A 17790-nucleotide genomic window follows, 5' to 3' on the forward strand; every position below is an offset into this window, starting at 1 on the left:
GGAAGCCTCGGAGCTCGGAGAGCTGCAGGGATGGAGCTCTCAGGTTGGGAGGGTTCTGAAGGCCCAGGGCGGGTTCTGAAGGCCCAGGGCGGGTTCTGATGGCCCAGGGCGGGTTCTGATGGCCCAGGGTGGGTTCCAAAGCCCCAGGGCAGGGCTCGGATTGCTCAGGGCCAGGACCATGCCCAGGGCTGTGTGGGCACATCCCGGCACCAGGAATGGAGGGGCCTCTTTCAGGATGGTCACTGGTGCTGAATCTTCCACAGGGTGGAATAATGGAATGGTTTGGGTGGGAAGGGAACTGAAGGATCATCCTGACCCACTCCCTGCCATGGGGCACCTCCCACTGTCCCAGGGAATCCAACCTGGCCTTGGACACTCCCAGGGATCCAGAGGCAGCCACAGCTTCTCTGGGAATTCCAGCCCAGCCCCTCCCCACCCTCCCAGCCACCAGTTCCTTCCCAATATCCCACCCAAATCTCCCCTTTTCCACTGGGAAGCCATTCCCTGTGTCCTGTCCCTCCAGCCCTTGGCCCCAGTCCCTCTCCAGCTCTCCTGGAGCCCCTTCAGGCTCTGCAAGGGCCTCCAAGGTCTCCCTGGATCCTTCTCTTGTCCAGTTGAGCATCTCCAGCTCTCCCAGCCTTTCCCCATAGGAGAGGTTCTCCATCCCTCTGGATCCCCATGGATCCAATGCATTCCTGCTCTTTGGAAAAACCAGAGGACGCTGTTCCACGGTGCCATCACAACTGCCAGGCATGACCACACTTTAATGCAGGAACTCATCCAACTCCCACCAACCAAAGCCAGACCAAACCCAAGCAGATCCAAAAACCCACCAGGGAAAATCTGAACATCTCCTTGTTATAATTCCCTTTTTCCCTGTGCTCCCAACTGTGCCCAGGGACAGCTCTGGCACCTCCTCAAGATGGACCAACTCAGGACAACAAAGGAGGGGGATAAACAGGATTTTTCCCCCCTGGACTGGCTGCTGTTTCCATCAGACAAGAAGCCAAGGAGGAGGATTGGGAAGGGTGGGGAGGCAGGAGAAGACCTCAGGATGGTGCCAAATTCCCTGGCATGAAACTAAACCCTCCTATCCTGGGAAATCTAAACCCATTTCTCCTGGGAATGAAGCCAAGTGAAACACCTGACTCTGGTTTGCCATCTCTGAGATGGGGATAATGGGAATCTACAGCATCTTAACCTTATTGCATTGATTTATTTTAATCCAAACACGCCTTTCCAAAAGGAGCCTCCCAGGCAAGTGATAAAATAAAATAAAATAATAAATAAATAAATAAAATAAAATAAAAAAATAAAAATAAAATAAAATAAATAAAATAAATAAAAATTAAAATAAAATAAAATATAAAATAAAAATAAAATAAAATATAAAATAAAAAAAAATAAAAAATAAATAAAATATAAAAGAAAATAAAAATTAAAATAAAATATAAAATAAAATAAATAAAATAAAAAATAAAATAAATAAAATAAAAAATAAATAAAATATAAAAGAAAATAAAAATTAAAATAAAATATAAAATAAAATAAAATAAAATAAATAAAAAATAAAAATAAAATAAAATAAAATAAAAAAATAAAATAAAATAAATAAAATAAAAAATAAAAATAAAATTAAATTAAATTAAATAAAATAAAAAATAAAAATAAAATAAAATAAAAAATAAAAATAAATAAAATAACAAATAAAATAAAATATAAAAATAAATAAAATAAAATAAATAAAATAACAAATAAAATAAAATAAAATATAAAATAAAATAAAAATTAAAATAAAATATAAAATAAAATAAAAAATAAAAATAAAATAAATATAAAATAAAATAAAATAAAATATAAAATATAAAATAAAATAAAATAGATAAAATAAAAATAAAATAAAATTTAAAAAATAAAATAACATAAAATAAAATAAATAAAATAAATAAAAAAATAAAATAAAAAATAAAAACCAAACAAAATAAAAAACCAAACCAAATAACCCTGAACCAGAAAGCAAAGTCTCTGCTCCCCAGACAAACTGCAACATGCACAGCTGATGAATTATTCATTTTTTGTTTAGGGCAGAATTTACAGTTATTTTAATTTAATCTTTGGATAAAAAGCATAAAAATAAAACCCCACTCAACACCCCCCCCAAGTGTTTAATGGCACTCGACAAAAGTGCTTTAGAACTGGAATAAAGTCACTGATTCTGCTGCCAATCTTAGTTATTCTTTGTCTGAAAAAAGAAGATAAACCTCAACTCCAACACAGGATTAGAGGAGAAGCAGAAATCGGCCAGGAAAAAAATAATAATAAAGAAAATAAAGCCACGAGATGACACAAATTCATTAAAAAAGACAAAACCCCTGAGGGAATTTTGAGGGGTTGAAAAGAAGTAAAGCAGAGGGAAATAAAAATTATCTGTGGGACAAAATAAAGAGCAGGAAAGAGAAGCAGAAAGAGGTTTTGAAGTTGAAGCTGGGAAAGGAGTGGCAGGTTCAGTTCTGCTCCCAAAGGAGGGCAAAGCCACAAAGCCAACAGTGACACACTCAAAATTCAGAATATTCCAGGAGTTCCAGGAGGGAACAGGTCAAGGTTGGATGCTCTGCAGTTCTCTGAACCACACCTAGTCTGCAGTTAAATATAGAGCTTTGCTCTCTGCAACTGCTCCTCTCAACCTTCACTGCAGAAACACTCAGAGAGGTTTCAAAAAAAAAAAATAAAAAAATAAAAAAAGGGAGGAAAAGATTTGAATCTACTGCCTGAAATCTAAACCCAGAGATTAAAAAAAACTGGCCTGGGAGGATTCCAAAAAAGCAGGAAATGTTGGAGAATTGAATTGGAGAAACCACAAGCAGCATTGTGGAAATTCAGGGTAAAAAAAAATTAAGTTTCTTCCCTGTGTGGAGACACTCGGGGCCATCAGCCAGCCAAGCACGGGGGCCTTAATCTGAATTCTGGCAGGGGCACCACTGAAGAATCCCAGAATTCCAGACTGTTCTGAGCTGGAAGGACCCACAAGGATCATCGAGTCCAACTCTTCAGTCAATGGCCCACCCAGGGGATTGAACCCATGACCTTGGCTTTGTTACAGCCAAGTTTTAATCAACTATATAATAATTAATTGTATTGGAGTTTCTGTTGATCATTTTTCAAAAGAGTAACAAAGTTTCAGAGGGAAGAAGTTCTGCATTGCCCACACAAGAGATTCCAGGAAAGTTTGGGATCAGGCTTTGAATTCCATCACCCAAGTGGAGAAGGAACCAGAGAGGGAGGGAGGGGCTTCCAGCATTCCCAGGACTGAATTCCTGGGATGGAATTGTCTGTGGGATGGAAGTGTCTGTGGGATGGGAAGTGCCTGTGGGATGGAATTGCCTGTGGGATGGAATTGCCTGTGGGATGGGAATTGCCTGTGGGATGGGAATTGTCTGTGGGATGGGAATTGTCTGTGGGATGATGGAATTCCCTGTGGGATGGAATTGTCTGTGGGATGGGAATTCTCTCTGGGATGGAACTGTCTGTGGGAGGGAATTCCCTGTGGGATGGAATTCCCTGTGGGATGGGAACTGTCTGTGGGATGGGAATTGTCTGTGGGATGATGGAATTGTCTGTGGGATGATGGAATTGTCTTGGGATGGAACTATCTGTGGGATGGAATCATTTGGGATGGAATTGTCTGTGGGATGGGAATTGTCTGTGGGATGGGAATTGTCTGGGGGATGATGGAATTCCCTGTGGGATGATGGAATTCCCTGTGGGATGGGAATTCTCTCTGGGATGGGAATTCTCTCTGGGATGGCAACTGCCTGTGAGATGGAATTCCCTGTGGGATGGGAAGTGTCTGTGGGATGGAATTGTCTGTGGGATGGGAATTGTCTGTGGGATGGAATTCTCTGGGATGGAACTGTCTGTGGGATGATGGAATTTCCTGTGGGATGATGGAATTCCCTGTGGGATGATGGAACTGTCTGTGGGATGATGGAATTTCCTGTGGGATGATGGAATTGTCTGTGGGATGATGGAATTTCCTTTGGGATGATGGAATTGTCTGTGGGATGATGGAATTTCCTTTGGGATGATGGAATTGTCTGTGGGATGGGAATTGTCTCCTGGATCTTCACTCCCAGCCAAGACTTCATCCTCCAGGAAAACAGGAATGAGCAAACAGCACCACAGGCAATGCCAAACACCATTCCAGTGGCCAAAATTCCTATGAAATCCAGGGACCAGAGAGCCAGGAGAGAACCTTCCCTCCCTCCTTCTGCTGAGTCACACCATGGAAAGCCTGGAAACACTCCAGTGACCTGTAAGTGAAATCAGTTCCTTTTTTCCCAGGGCTCCCAGGAGTGTTTTTTTCCTGCTCATCCTTCCAGCTCAACTAGGCCTGTCCAGCACAACAATTTAACAGCCACAATCCCAACCTGCTTTATGGGGGAGTTTTATTGCCATAAAAACATTTTACTGGGTTTCCTTGAGGGAAACTCCTCAGCCTTGCTTGCCAAGGCCCCACACAAGGCTGAGGAACTCAAAGGGTTTGGTAAATTAATATTAAAACCAAGATGAAGGCAAGGTGGCAGCAGCAGAGTAAGAAAATACCAGCAGGAAAGACCTTGCAGAGCACAAGGCACAGAGAACAAAATGAAGGCACAGAGAACAAAACCAAGGCACAGAGAACAAAATGAAGGCACAGAGAACAAAACCAAGGCACAGAGAACAAAACCAAGGCACAGAGAACAAAACCAAGAGCCACAAAGAAGAGAGAAGTTCATGAAAAAGGAGATGGAGTGATGATGTCTCTGCATTAACAAGTAGGTGATTCCCAAGGCCAGCAATGATTTGCCTCTTCCCACAACCACCCCCAAATCTCAGACCTTTCTAACAGACACATCAAGCCCCCTCCACGGGTTGTGTGACCTACTGAGAGTGTCTCAGGAAAGACAGGACTTGAATCACAGAATCCTAGAATGGATTGGGTTGGAAAAGACCTCCGAGATCAGCAAGTCCAACCCTTGGTCCAACTCCAGTCCCTTTACCAGATCATGGCACTCAGTGCCACGGCCAAGCTCAGCTGAAAAACCTCCAGGGATGGGGAATCCACCCCCTCTCTGGGCAGCCCATTCCAATCCCTGAGCACTCTCTCTGCAAAGAATTTCCTTCTGATCTCCAACTTCAGTTTCCCCTGGCAGAGCTTGAGCCCATCGTGCCCCCTTGTCCTATTGCTGAGTGCCTGGGAGAAGAGACCAACCCCCACCTGGCCACAACTTCCCTTCAGGCAGTTCCAGACAGTGCTGAGGTCACCTCTGAGCCTCCTCTTCTCCAGGCTAAACACCCCCAGCTCCCTCAGCCTCTCCCCACAGCACTTGTGCTCCAGTCCCTTCTCCAGCCTTGCTGCTCTCTCAGTTGGGTTGGAAGAGACCTCTGAGATCATCAATTCCAACTCTTGATCCAACCCCACTCTGTGCCATGGGCTGGTGATCACAGTGGAATTGATGATCTTGGAGGTCTTTTCCAACCCAATCCATTCTATGATTCTGTGATTGTGTTCCCAAGGAAGCTCAGGATTTCAGCCTTGGTTCAGCCTCAGTTCCTGCTCCCAACCCGTTCCCAAAGCCCTTTGTGCAAGCAAGAGGGAAGAGGAGCATTATAGAAATGGTGAAAGCACCTCCTACAGATCTGACACCCGGAGTGCAGCACACACAGAGTGATCCATCCTGTGCTTCCATGGAAAGGAGGATCCTTCTGCTGCTCCTGGAGGGGAGCAAACTCTCCCCAGCCATTTAGCCCTGAACAGACACAAGAATTCATCCCCAAACTCCACCTGAGTTCACTGACCTGTCCCACTGTCCAACATGACCCACAAAGGGCCAGACTGTGAGACAGGGAAAGGCAAAGCATGCCCAGGCTGGGAGCTCTAATGATCATCCCCCCACTCTGCATCTGGGTTTGAAAGCTCCACTTTGCTGCTCCCAGCTCATGGCAAAGGGTTCTAAGAGCCTTTTTGGACCAGGAATCTGATCCTTGTTAGGCAGCAAAGTTGGGCATCTTGAGCAATTAGAGCGCTGCTGAAAGGCCAGGATGGACCCTGAAACACCGGGATGGACTCTCTGAAACACCAATGGAAGGATGGACTCTCTGAAACACCGGCATGGACTCTGAAACACCGGGATGGACTCTGAAACACCAATGGAAGGATGGACTCTCTGAAACACCGGCATGGACTCTCCGAAACATCAATGGAAGGATGGACTCTCTGAAACACCGGCATGGACTCTCTGAAACACTAAGATTGACTCTGAAACACGGGGATGGACTCTCTGAAACACCAATGGAAGGATGGACTCTCTGAAACACCGAGACGGACTCTCTGAAACACCGGGACGGACTCTCTGAAACACCGGGACGGACTCTCTGAAACACCGGGACGGACCCTCTGAAACACCGGGACGGACCCTCTGAAACACCGGCATGGACTCTCTGAAACACCGGGATGGACTCTCTGAAACACCGGGATGGACCCTCTGAAACACCGGGATGGACCCTCTGAAACACCGGGATGGACTCTCTGAAACACCGGGATGGACACAGAAACACCCGGATGGACTCTCTGAAACACTGGGATGGACTCTCTGAAACACTGGGATGGACTCTCTGAAACACTGGGATGGACTCTCTGAAACAGGGGGATGGACTCTCTGAAACAGGGGGATGGACTCTCTGAAACACCGGGATGGACCCTCTGAAACACCGGGATGGACCCTCTGAAACACCGGGATGGACACGGAAACACCAGGATGCAATGTGAGGAAACATCAGGGGGTGGGATATCAGGAATGCAGGATGGGAAGAGAGGGCAGAACCCCACCAAGAGACCTGCACTAGGCTACATGGAAAGGGCTCTGCAAAAGAAGGTGAAGAGCTGAACAGCAACACTCAGACCCACCTACAGACATGATGTCCTGGGGGCTACAAAAAACACAAAAAGAGACTGTCCAGAGCAGTGCTACAATTTTTTTATACAACACAAGAGTTGAAACAGCTTCCTGAGCTCCCTAGAATTAATTACAACCACAATGCTACTAAAACACACCCACACAAGAGGTAAAACAGCTTCTTCTGCACTCCAGAATCAACCACAAACACGATGCTGAAACACAGCCATGAAAACCCCAGTGGTGCCCACCAGAGCAGGGACAAGGTCACTTGTACTGGCTTCTCCCCAGAGGGACATACCTTTCCATGACTGCCAGGCACTCCTTCCTCCACGTGAAGCGACTGCCCCGCCGTAGCCTGAAGGTCCCAGAGGTAGCTGTGACTGGGGGAGGTGTCTGTCTCCACTCTGGCTCCTCCACTGGCATGGGAGCAGGTCTCATGCTTAGTGTGGCCCCTGGGAATGACAAACACTGTGTTGTTGCCCAGGGGGTTAAAAGTCATGCCCATCCTCTCACTCCTGCTAGTGGAAAAAAAAAAAAACAGAAGACAACACAGGTGGTGAAACCATTCAAGTCAAAAAGTAAAGCACTGTCAACCAGAGACACCTGAAAGATCCACAAAGAGTTGGAATTCCCATCCCCAAACTCCAAGCCAGAGAGGTGTGAGTGTGTCCCAGTTGAGCAGGTGGGACCAGTTCATCCCTGGGTGGGGGTGACCAAAGCTGGGCATTCTCCACCCTCCAGCCATTGCCCACCAACTGGCAACAATGGCCCATTGGCAGCAGCTGCCCAGGGCACACCCCACCCCTCAGCCTGGGAGCTGCCTGGGAAAGAAGCCTGGCAGAGAAGAGCTGGGACAACTCCCCTCCAGGGACTCCTTGGCACCTCCACACCCACCTCAGGGCTCAGCTCTGCTCAGGGGCCACCAACCAGTCCAAAATCCCCCCTGGCTCACACAGTCACATCCCCCAGGCTGGAACTCCCTGCCCTGGGGGAGCCACTGGGGGCTCCCACCCAAACCTCAGGGGATGCAATCTTGGCCTTTGGCCACCTCTGGCACCACTCCTGGCATCCAGAGGAGGAGCAGACCCTGCACAGGAGGAGCCCACCCCTCTCCCCCAGACTGTGCCATCATCTGCACCAACAGCTTTGTCCCTTCCTTTGCCTTTGCACTCGGGGGAACCACGTGGGGCTCAGCACAGGGGCCACCAAACCCCCCTGTGTTTGTGCCCCAGGGGGTGGGTTACACTGCTGGGCTTTGGGGGTTAAACCCAATTGCTCTTTGGGCCATTGCATTGATTGGAATATTGGTATTAAATTGTAACTCTGACTTAGAATCTCTTTTGTGGTGGGTTCATTTCTCCTCCTGGTTCACCTTTAAACCAGCACAGAGTGGGATATAACTGAGCTGAGAGGCTTTCCAGAAAAGCTGCTCTGTCTTCACCATGAGGAAAAGGGCCCTGCAGAAAGAGTCAGCTGGGATTTATTCAGGCTCTGCTGCCACCTCCTCTGTCACAAAAAGGGAAACAACAGTTTCTGTTTCATTATCCAGCAGGTTCAGGAAGCAAAGTGGAAACTTATCCCAAAGGATTTCAGGTGTCCAAAGAGCTGAGTGAAGACTTGAAGCAGCTCCCCCAATGGAAGCACAACCTGTGCAAACAGGGGCTCAGGGGTGCTTGGAAAAGTCACTGAGAGCAGCTCAACATCCCAACTTCCCTCTCCTGTTCCCCTTCCAGGGATTCATTTCTCCTTTTAATAAGTCTGAGCTGGAAAGCATCAAGCAGGAGACAGAACTTGGCAAAATTCCATCAGGAAAGGCCCCTTTGAAATCCCCCTGGTTCCTTCTAGAAGAGCCTCTCAGTTCATAAATCAAGATAAATCCAGACCCACTGGGAGATGGATGGTCCATCCATCCCTTGGTGAGGATGAGGAGCTGGCACAGGACAGGAGGATGGAGAGCAGGGAATGCTCTGAGGGACAGCTCTGTACTCAGAGACTTCCCCACTGGGAAGGAAGAGCTTTTCTCATGTGCAGAACAGCAAGGAAAAGAAGTTGTAAGGAAGATAAATCCCCACCTCCATCCAGAGGAATTCCTGCCCTGGATGGATCTGCTCATGGATTTGTGTCAGCAAACCCCTCTGGGCTGGGATTTAATCAGCAAAACACACTTTGGGAGTGAACCAACACTGCTCCTCTCATGTACAACAGAGCAGAAGGGACAAGGAAACTGCAGAGTTCCCCCAATAAACAAATCCCTGCTAAAAAGCTGCAAAGCAAGAAATGAGCTGTGCAGCCACTTGGCTGTTCTCCCTTCCAGGAATGCCCTTCCCTCACTGCCAGGGCTGCCTCTGTGCCAGGCAGAGCAGCTCCAAACGATTCCCAAACATTCCCAAGGAGGAGCCTGCAGGAAGTGGAGCCCCAAACTCTGTGCCTCTCACCCAGGAGCCCACCCAGATCCCTTGGTTTTCCTAAAACATGGAATATTTCCAGCAGTGCCTTCTTATCTTCTCTTTCTGCTACTTGCAACACTTCAGGGGGTTGGGCTGGTATCGAGTTCCAGGCTTTAAAAACACTCCAAAAATTTAAAAACAAATAAAAAAGCCCTTAAAATTAAAAAAAAAATTAAAAGAGACAGGGAAGGACAAGAAATCAAATTAACTTTGCCTGCACTGTCTTAGCAATAAACTTTCCCTACCTGAAGGTTTTATTTCACAGGGAGGGTGTGGGAATATCAGTGATTCCCAACACCAAGAGACTCTGAGTCCTTCCATTAAATTTCCAGCTTTTTCAGACAGAGGTTGAAAAAAAATCTGCATTGAAAGCATAAATTTGCTGCTGCTGCCACTGATATGTTCATGGACTGAATATAACACACTTTTTTTTTGTTTAGTAGCCCTGCCAGATCCATTTCCCTGTTTCTCTTTTCTATGGGGTAACATCAATATCAGCAGCAGATAAGAGAGGAAGATGCTGAGAATTACAGCAAGTACCACACACAGAGATGGAGGGATCTGAATGCAAAGAGACCCAAAATGGGCTTGGATGTAAAAAGTGAACATGGGATGCTCCAGGGCTGGAGCCCCTCTGGGCTGGAGCCAGGCTGGGAGAGCTGGGGGGGTCACCTGGAGAGGAGAAGGATCCAGGGAGACCTGAGAACCCATTCCAGAGCCTGAAGAGGCTCCAGGAGAGGTGGAGAGGGACTGGGGCCAAGGGCTGGAGGGACAGGACACAGGGAATGGCTTCCCAGTGCCAGAGGGCAGGGCTGGGAAAGGGGATACTGGGAAGGAATTGCTGGCTGGGAGGGTGGGGAGGGGCTGGGCTGGACTTCTCAGAGGAGCTGTGGCTGATCCTGGATCCCTGGGAGTGTCCCAGGCCAGGCTGGAGCAATGTGGGACAGTGGGAGGTGTCCCTGCCCATGGCAGGGGATAGAATAGGATGATCTGAATCCCAAACCATCCTGGATTTTTGGCAGGCTCTGCTGCCACATTTGGTAATGTAACTATAAAGCTTTTCTTCATCCTTCACTATGCCATGAGCACCTTGTTCCTTCTGCTCTTCCAACACTACATCACAACCTTCTCACCACCCAACTCCACTTCTTTATGACTTACCAAGTTACATCCCAGTTCCCAGTTCAGAATCTTTTTATAAACCCTCAAACAGCTCTTAAGAAGAAGTGAAACTTCTCTCCAGAGCAGAGAAAACACAGTAGGAGATTTTCATCTCAGCACATGCATCAAAGAGTCACAGACTCTCAGGTGTGCAGAGGTGAAGTGTCTGGGAAGAGTTTTCTTCCCAGGGAGACAGGGAAAGCAGCATCTCTCCCTCCCTGCCAGTGCTGGGCTCTCTCTGTGCACACCTGAGCTCTCTCAAATGCAGGGCAGGGCTTTGTGGATGCTCCAGGTGAGTTTTGGGGAGAGGAGGCAAGAGTGGTGCCCCCCAGCTGAAATGCAGCTCTCTCCACGTTCAGAATTCCTCCTGGAGAAGGGCTGCCTTCTCCTGGCACATCCCAGACCCTGTCCTGAAAAAAGGGAGATGCTGTAGGAGCATCTGTCCCAGTCCAGCAGGTGGGACCAGTTTATCCCTGGGTGGGGGTGACCAAAGCTGGGCATTCTCCACCCTCCAACCATTGCCCACACACTGGCAACAATGGCCCATTGGCAGCAGCTGCCCAGGGCACACCCCACCCCTCAGCCTGGGAGCTGCCTGGGAAAGAAGCCTGGCAGAGAAGAGCTGGGACAACTCCCCTCCAGGGACTCCTTGGCACCTCCACACCCACCTCAGGGCTCAGCTCTGCTCAGGGGCCACCAACCAGTCCAAAATCCCCCCTTGGCTCACACAGTCACATCCCCCAGGCTGGAACTCCCTGCCCTGGGGGAGGCACTGGGGGCTCCCACCCAAACCTCAGGGGATGCAATCTTGGCCTTTGGCCACCTCTGGCACCACTCCTGGCATCCAGAGGAGGAGCAGACCCTGCACAGGAGGAGCCCACCCCTCTCCCCCAGACTGTGCCATCATCTGCACCAACAGCTTTGTCCCTTCCTTTGCCTTTGCCCTCGGAGGAACCACGTGGGGCTCAGCACAGGGGCCACCAAACCCCCCTGTGTTTGTGCCCCAGGGGGTGGGTTACACTGCTGGGCTTTGGGGGTTAAACCCAATTGCTCTTTGGGCCATTGCATTGATTGGAATATTGGTATTAAATTGTAACTCTGACTTAGAATCTCTTTTGTGGTGGGTTCATTTCTCCTCCTGGTTTTTACCTTTAACCCAGCACAACATCTCATGCCTTTGCTGACCCACACCAGGTGCCCCACAGAGGCCCTTCCAGAGGGGCAATCCATAGGGTGGTCCCTCTGAGCTCCAGGTACCTCTCAGCTCTGAGGAGCCTTGTCCTGGCAGGGCCTGGCACCAACATCTCCTCTCCCCTGCCCTGGGAAGGACAAATGTCTCCCTGTATTTGCAGCCCACACCATGAACACCTCTCAGGTCCCTGTGCCAGGGCAGGTTTGGATCAGCACAACCAAAGGTTCTCTCCTGGAAGGGATCAGAGGAGCAGGAACTTTGCAATAACACCTCACCAACAATCCATTCCCAGTGCAAAGCACCTTGGGACAGCCAGGACAGGCTGAAAAGGAATTGCTTTGGGAATATCACCAGAGATGCCACAGCTTGATGAAAAGCACCTCCCTTTTCCCTTCTGTTCAAGCAGCACCAGCACCTGGTTCTGCCCACGGTGCCCACCATCCTGCCACACAGGGCTGGCAGAAATAAACCCCCAGCCCAATGGGAGCAGCCTGTGCCCACCTGTACCCTCAGCACACCCCCTGTGGGTGCCAACTTCGCTTGGCAGGGTAAGAGGCCAGAGATGAGTCAAAGTTACTCCAGAAAAAACTTCCCACTTTGCCCAAGAGCCCGTGCCAGGCCAACCCATTTAAAAAGAAATATTTAGTTATTTAAAAGCCTTGGGCTCTGGGAAAAATAGGACACTGCAGGACTGGGTGCACTCATATACTTCTGAAATATATACTTGATATATAAATATAAATAAAGAGACTAAATATATAAATAAAATAAACTAAATATACTAGATATAAATATAAATAAAGATACTAAATATATAAAGATACTAAGTATATAAATATAAATAAAATATACTAAATATACTATATATAAATATATAAATATAAATAAAATATACTAAATATACTATATATAAATATATAAATAAAATATACTAAATATACTATATATAAATATATAAATATAAATAAAATATACTAAATATACTATATATAAATATATAAATAAAATATACTAAATATACTATATATAAATATATAAATATAAATAAAATATACTAAATATACTATATATAAATATATAAACATAAATAAGGATACTAAATATATAAATATAAGTAAAATATACTAAATATACGATATATAAATATATAAATATAAAGATACTAAATATATAAATAAAAATGAAATATACTAAATATAATATATATATATAAATTAAGGTATTAAATAATATAAATATAAATAAAATATACTAAATATACCATATATATAAAAATATATGAAATATATAAATATAAAAATATAATAAATATATAAATATAAATAAAGTATACTATAAATATAAATATATAAAGATACTGAATATAGAAATGTAAATAAAATATACTAAACATACTATATATAAAAATATATTGATAGAAATAAAAATACTAAATATACTATATATAAATATATCCACTCCACAGGTTCCATCTGGAGAGAACTTTGGTGGTTTTATCCCCAAAAAAATTCTACTTTTCTCCACTACTTTGGAGGCAACACCTTCTCCCAAAGGGAAATGTCTGGAGTTACTGTGGAGAGTCCAATCCCAACGTTCCCAGGCCAAGGGGAGCCTCTGGATTTCCAGCTCACACATCAAACAGGAGTTCTAAAACTCTCTTTCCACTGGAATTTTTCTTAATAGAACCCTGTCTGTCAAAGCCAAGTTCACATTAGAGAGCCTGAGTTTTAAACTCCTTAAAACAATTACAGAGTTTAATTTAATGGTGCCATTGTTGAAAGGAAATGAAATGTAAATATTTGGATCTTTACAACAAGGGGAAGAAAGAAAAAAAAAAAGAAAGAATTGTGGTCAAACCAAATCTGTGCAGAAGAACAATGTGAGGAAATTAATTCAACTGTGATGCTGAAGATTGCTGGTTACTTAAAGATAATGAGGAGCTTTATTTCTCTTTTTTTATGCAAGATCTATTTGGAGATTTGGAGAGGGAGGTGGGACTTGAAAGACACATCTTTAGTTTATCACTGGAACCAACAGAATCCCATCCAGGAGCTCAAGATGCAACCCCAGAATCTCTGAAGTTATCCCAAAGATCCTTCCTGACAAACTGGGCACTTTTTGCTGCAATTTTCTATTATTTAGCAATTATTAATGTTCTTTATTTGTTCATTCTGAAGAGCCTCAGCAGGGGCCTCACTCATTAAACCAGCCCAAGGGGCATCTCTGGAGCCCCCCAGCCCAAGGATTGAATCATCAAACACAGACTAAAGGTTCCTGTCCCATAAATAAAGGATCCTGTCCTTTGCTGATGACACCAAGGTGGGAGGGAGTGTCGACCTGCTGGAAGGCAGGAGGGACCTGCAGAGGGATCTGGACAGGCTGGAGAGACCTGGAGAAGGATCTGGACAGGCTGGAGAGATCTGGAGAAGGATCTGGACAGGCTGGAGGGCAGGAGGGCTCTGCAGAGGGATCTGGACAGGCTGGAGGGATGGGCTGATTCCAATGGGATGAGGTTCAACAAGGCCAAGTGCAGGTCCTGCCCTTTGGCCACCCCAACCCCCTGCAGCGCTCCAGGCTGGGCACAGAGTGGCTGGAGAGCAGCCAGGCAGAGGGACCTGGGGGGACTGAGGGACAGGAAGCTCAACAGGAGCCACCAGTGTGCCCAGGTGGCCAAGAAGGCCAAGGGGATCCTGGCCTGGATCCAAAGTAGCGTGGCCAGCAGGCCCAGGGCAGTGACCCTTCCCCTGGACTCTGCCTTGGGGAGGCCACACCTTGAGTGTTGTGTTCAGTTCTGGGCCCCTGAGTTGAGGCAAGAGATTGAGGGGCTGGAGCGGGGCCAGAGAAGAGCAACGAGGCTGGAGAAGGAACTGGAGCACAAGTGCTGTGGGGAGAGGCTGAGGGAGCTGGGGGTGTTTAGCCTGGAGAAGAGGAGGCTCAGAGGTGACCTCAGCACTGTCTGGAACTGCCTGAAGGGAAGTTCTGGCCAGGTGGGGGTTGGTCTCTTCTCCCAGGCACTCAGCAATAGGACAAGGGGGCACGATGGGCTCAAGCTCTGCCAGGGGAAATTGAAGTTGGAGATGAGAAAAAAATCCTTTGCAGAGAGAGTGCTCAGGGATTGGAATGGGCTGCCCAGAGAGGGGGTGGATTCCCCATCCCTGGAGGTTTTTCAGCTGAGCTTGGCCGTGGCACTGAGTGCCATGATCTGGTAAAGGGGCTGGAGTTGGACCAAGGGTTGGACTCGATGATCTCGGGGGTCTTTTCCCAACCCAATCCATTCTGTGATTCTATGATAAAGAGCAGGAGAGGTTTAGGCTGCATTTGTTTACCAGGATTTGTCTTCTCAAGTTGGTACCATCTGTAAAATGCCCTTTTCTTCTGCTCACTCAGGTCCGAGCCCTGTTGCAACAGCCAATGGGAGATCCTGCTCTGGCTGATTCCTGGAAAAACAGGACAGAACATACAAAAATAAAAAAACAGAGAGAGAAAACTTGTCATTAATAAAACATTTTAGCGTGGGTTTGTCCCCCAAAGCCCAGGAACTCGCAGGAGGAGCAGAGATGAAACCTCCACACTCCATCCCAAAGAGCCTGAAGTTCTCCCTGGTTTTTGGTCCTTCCTCCCTCCAGGAGCATCCTGGAATGTGCCCAACCCACCCACAGGTTAAAGAGGCACAAAGGGGGAAGCCAAATTGGACTTGGGATTGTCCATGACTTCCCTGATTCTTGAACCTCTTCTTGGAGTTGGACCAAGGGTTGGACTTGATGATCTCAGGTCTTTTCCAACCCAATCCATTCTATGACTCTGTGATTCTATGATTTTCTCTAAGCTAAACTGATCCTCCTTCAGGTTAAAAACATCACTCCTTGTCACAACAGGCCATGCCAACTTGGTGCCCATCCTTCTTCCAGGCTCCTTCAACACCACAGTGAGGTGACCCCAGAGCCTTCTGCTCTTCAGGCTGGACAATCTCTGAGTCCTCACAGTTCCAAAAGCTGCTGCTGCAAATGGCACAGAATTTCCTGCACCTCCCTCAGCTCACTCAGGGACACCAAAACTGCATTGCCACAGCTTGGCAGGCTCAAGGTCATGGGCAGGACTGAGCCAGGAGATCCCACAGCCCAGGGCAGTGTCCTAACCCAAAGCCAAAGCCAAAGCCAAAGCCAAAGCCAAACCCAAAGCCAAGTCCTAACCCAAAGCCAAAGCCAAAGCCAAACTCAAATCCAAAGCCAAACCCAAAGCCAAATCCTAACCCAAAGCCAAAGCCAAGTCCTAACCCAAAGCCAAAGCCAAAGCCAAACTCAAAGCCAAAGCCAAAGCCAAAGCCAAAGCCAAAGCCAAAGCCAAAGCCAAAGCCACCCTTCACTCCTTTTGGGTAAAAAACAACTCCCTCAAGTTGTCACATCAGAGTTTCCTGAAGCTCCAGTGGGTTTTACACAGCTGGGACAGGGAGAGGGAGAGGGAGAGGGACAGGGACAGGGAGAGGGACAAGGACAGGGACAGGGAGAGGGACAGGGACAGGGACAGGGAGAGGGACAGGGAGAGGGTGAGGGACAAGTATAGGGACAGGCACAAGGATAGGGACAGGGATAGGGACAAGGAAGGGATAGGGACGGGGATGAGGACAGGGACAGGGATGGGGACAGGTACAGGGACAGGGACAGGCACAGGCACAGGGACAGGGATAAGGACAGGGACAGGCACAAGGACAGGGACAGGCACAGGGACAGGGACAGGCACAGGGACAGGGACAGGCACAGGGACAGGGATAAGGACAGGGATAGGCACAGGCACAGGAACAGGAACAGGGACAGGGACGGGGACAGGGACAGGCACAGGCACAGGCACAGGGACAGGCACAGGGACAGGCACAGGGACGGGGTCAGGGACGGGGACAGGGATGGGGACAGGGACAGGCACAGGGACAGGGACAGGCACAGGGACGGGGACAGGCACAGGGACGGGGACAGGGATAGGGATAGGGATAGGGATAGGGATAGGGATAGGCACAGGGACAGGCACAGGCACAGGGACAGAGACAGGCACAAGGACAGGGATAAGGACAGGCACAGGCACAGGCACAGGAGCCCAAATCTCCCCCAACCCTCAGCGCTGCAACTCAGCGAATTTTGGGCGCTGGTTTTCACCTCCTCAGGTTTGTTCTGTGACTCTGCTCTGCATCCCTTTCATGTTCCTTTCCCAAGAGCTTTTCCAGAGGCACCTGGAACACGTCAGAGCCCCAGAAGCAGCACCTGCCTGTGTTTTAATGCCTCCCTTTGTAAGCACAGCCCCAGCTCCAGAGCAAACGTGCCTGCCAAGGACCCCCAGCACTGCAGGAGATCAGCAGAGCTTGTTTACAGAAAGCCTGCAAAGATCAAAATCATCCAACAACAAATCTCACCCTCTGTTCTTAAAAAAAAAGATAAAGGAAGGAATTTTTTTTTTTTTGAAAATCCAGTTTCAGGTGATCAACAGTTCAGTGATTTTCTCAATTCTCTTCACACAGTGCAACTAGTTAAGTTTTGTTTTGTATCTGCACTTGCTCAGCATCCCTGGGTGCAGGTTCCAAATTTTTAGGGATTTCATTGGTTCCAGCAGTGCCCCTGCCCTGCTCTGGGTGTTCTGTGTGTGGCATCATGGAAAGGAACTCCTGGAGATTCCACATCAAACTCCAGAAACTCCTGGGGAGGCCACACCAGTTCCCACCAAGGAACAGGACAGGGCTGGGCTGTACCAGCAGAATTGTTGGGAAGAGGAGCAGGACTTCACCCTGCAAAGCTCTGTGTGTATCTAAAAACAAAAAAAAAAAAGACCTCTGCATTTTATTGTTGCTTTTTGGTTTGTTTTTTAATGGTTTAGGGTTTTTAAAAAATCTCAATTCAAATTTCTGCTCTGCAGGAAAATAAAGGTGGGCTTTGAACAAGTTTTCCTTTATTCCTTTCTCCTTTTTTTTCTTGGTGCCCAGACACGATTCTGGGGGCAATCAAAGCAAATTGCAGCCCAAATTGTGGCTGATAAAACCTGCCCCTCCTGGGGAAAGGAGCTCCAAATCCCA

The 17790-nt window shown here is 47.3% G+C and overlaps 1 protein-coding gene across 12 annotated transcripts in view; it reads right to left on the minus strand.

The window, feature by feature from the left end:
• Nucleotides 1-17790, minus strand: part of HMBOX1 (homeobox containing 1) — a 124710-nt gene that overhangs the window by 25654 nt on the left and 81266 nt on the right. For all 12 annotated transcript variants that reach the window (XM_071547615.1, XM_071547622.1, XM_071547626.1 and 9 more), the window contains 2 exons: nucleotides 15065-15175; nucleotides 7237-7390 (listed from right to left, as the gene is read on the minus strand). In XM_071547615.1, coding sequence (XP_071403716.1) covers nucleotides 7237-7390; nucleotides 15065-15175 — 265 coding nt within the window. The remainder of the gene's footprint in view (nucleotides 1-7236; nucleotides 7391-15064; nucleotides 15176-17790) is intronic.

Source organism: Pithys albifrons, chromosome 2 (genome assembly GCF_047495875.1).
Source record: "Pithys albifrons albifrons isolate INPA30051 chromosome 2, PitAlb_v1, whole genome shotgun sequence".
NCBI lineage: Eukaryota > Metazoa > Chordata > Aves > Passeriformes > Thamnophilidae > Pithys > Pithys albifrons.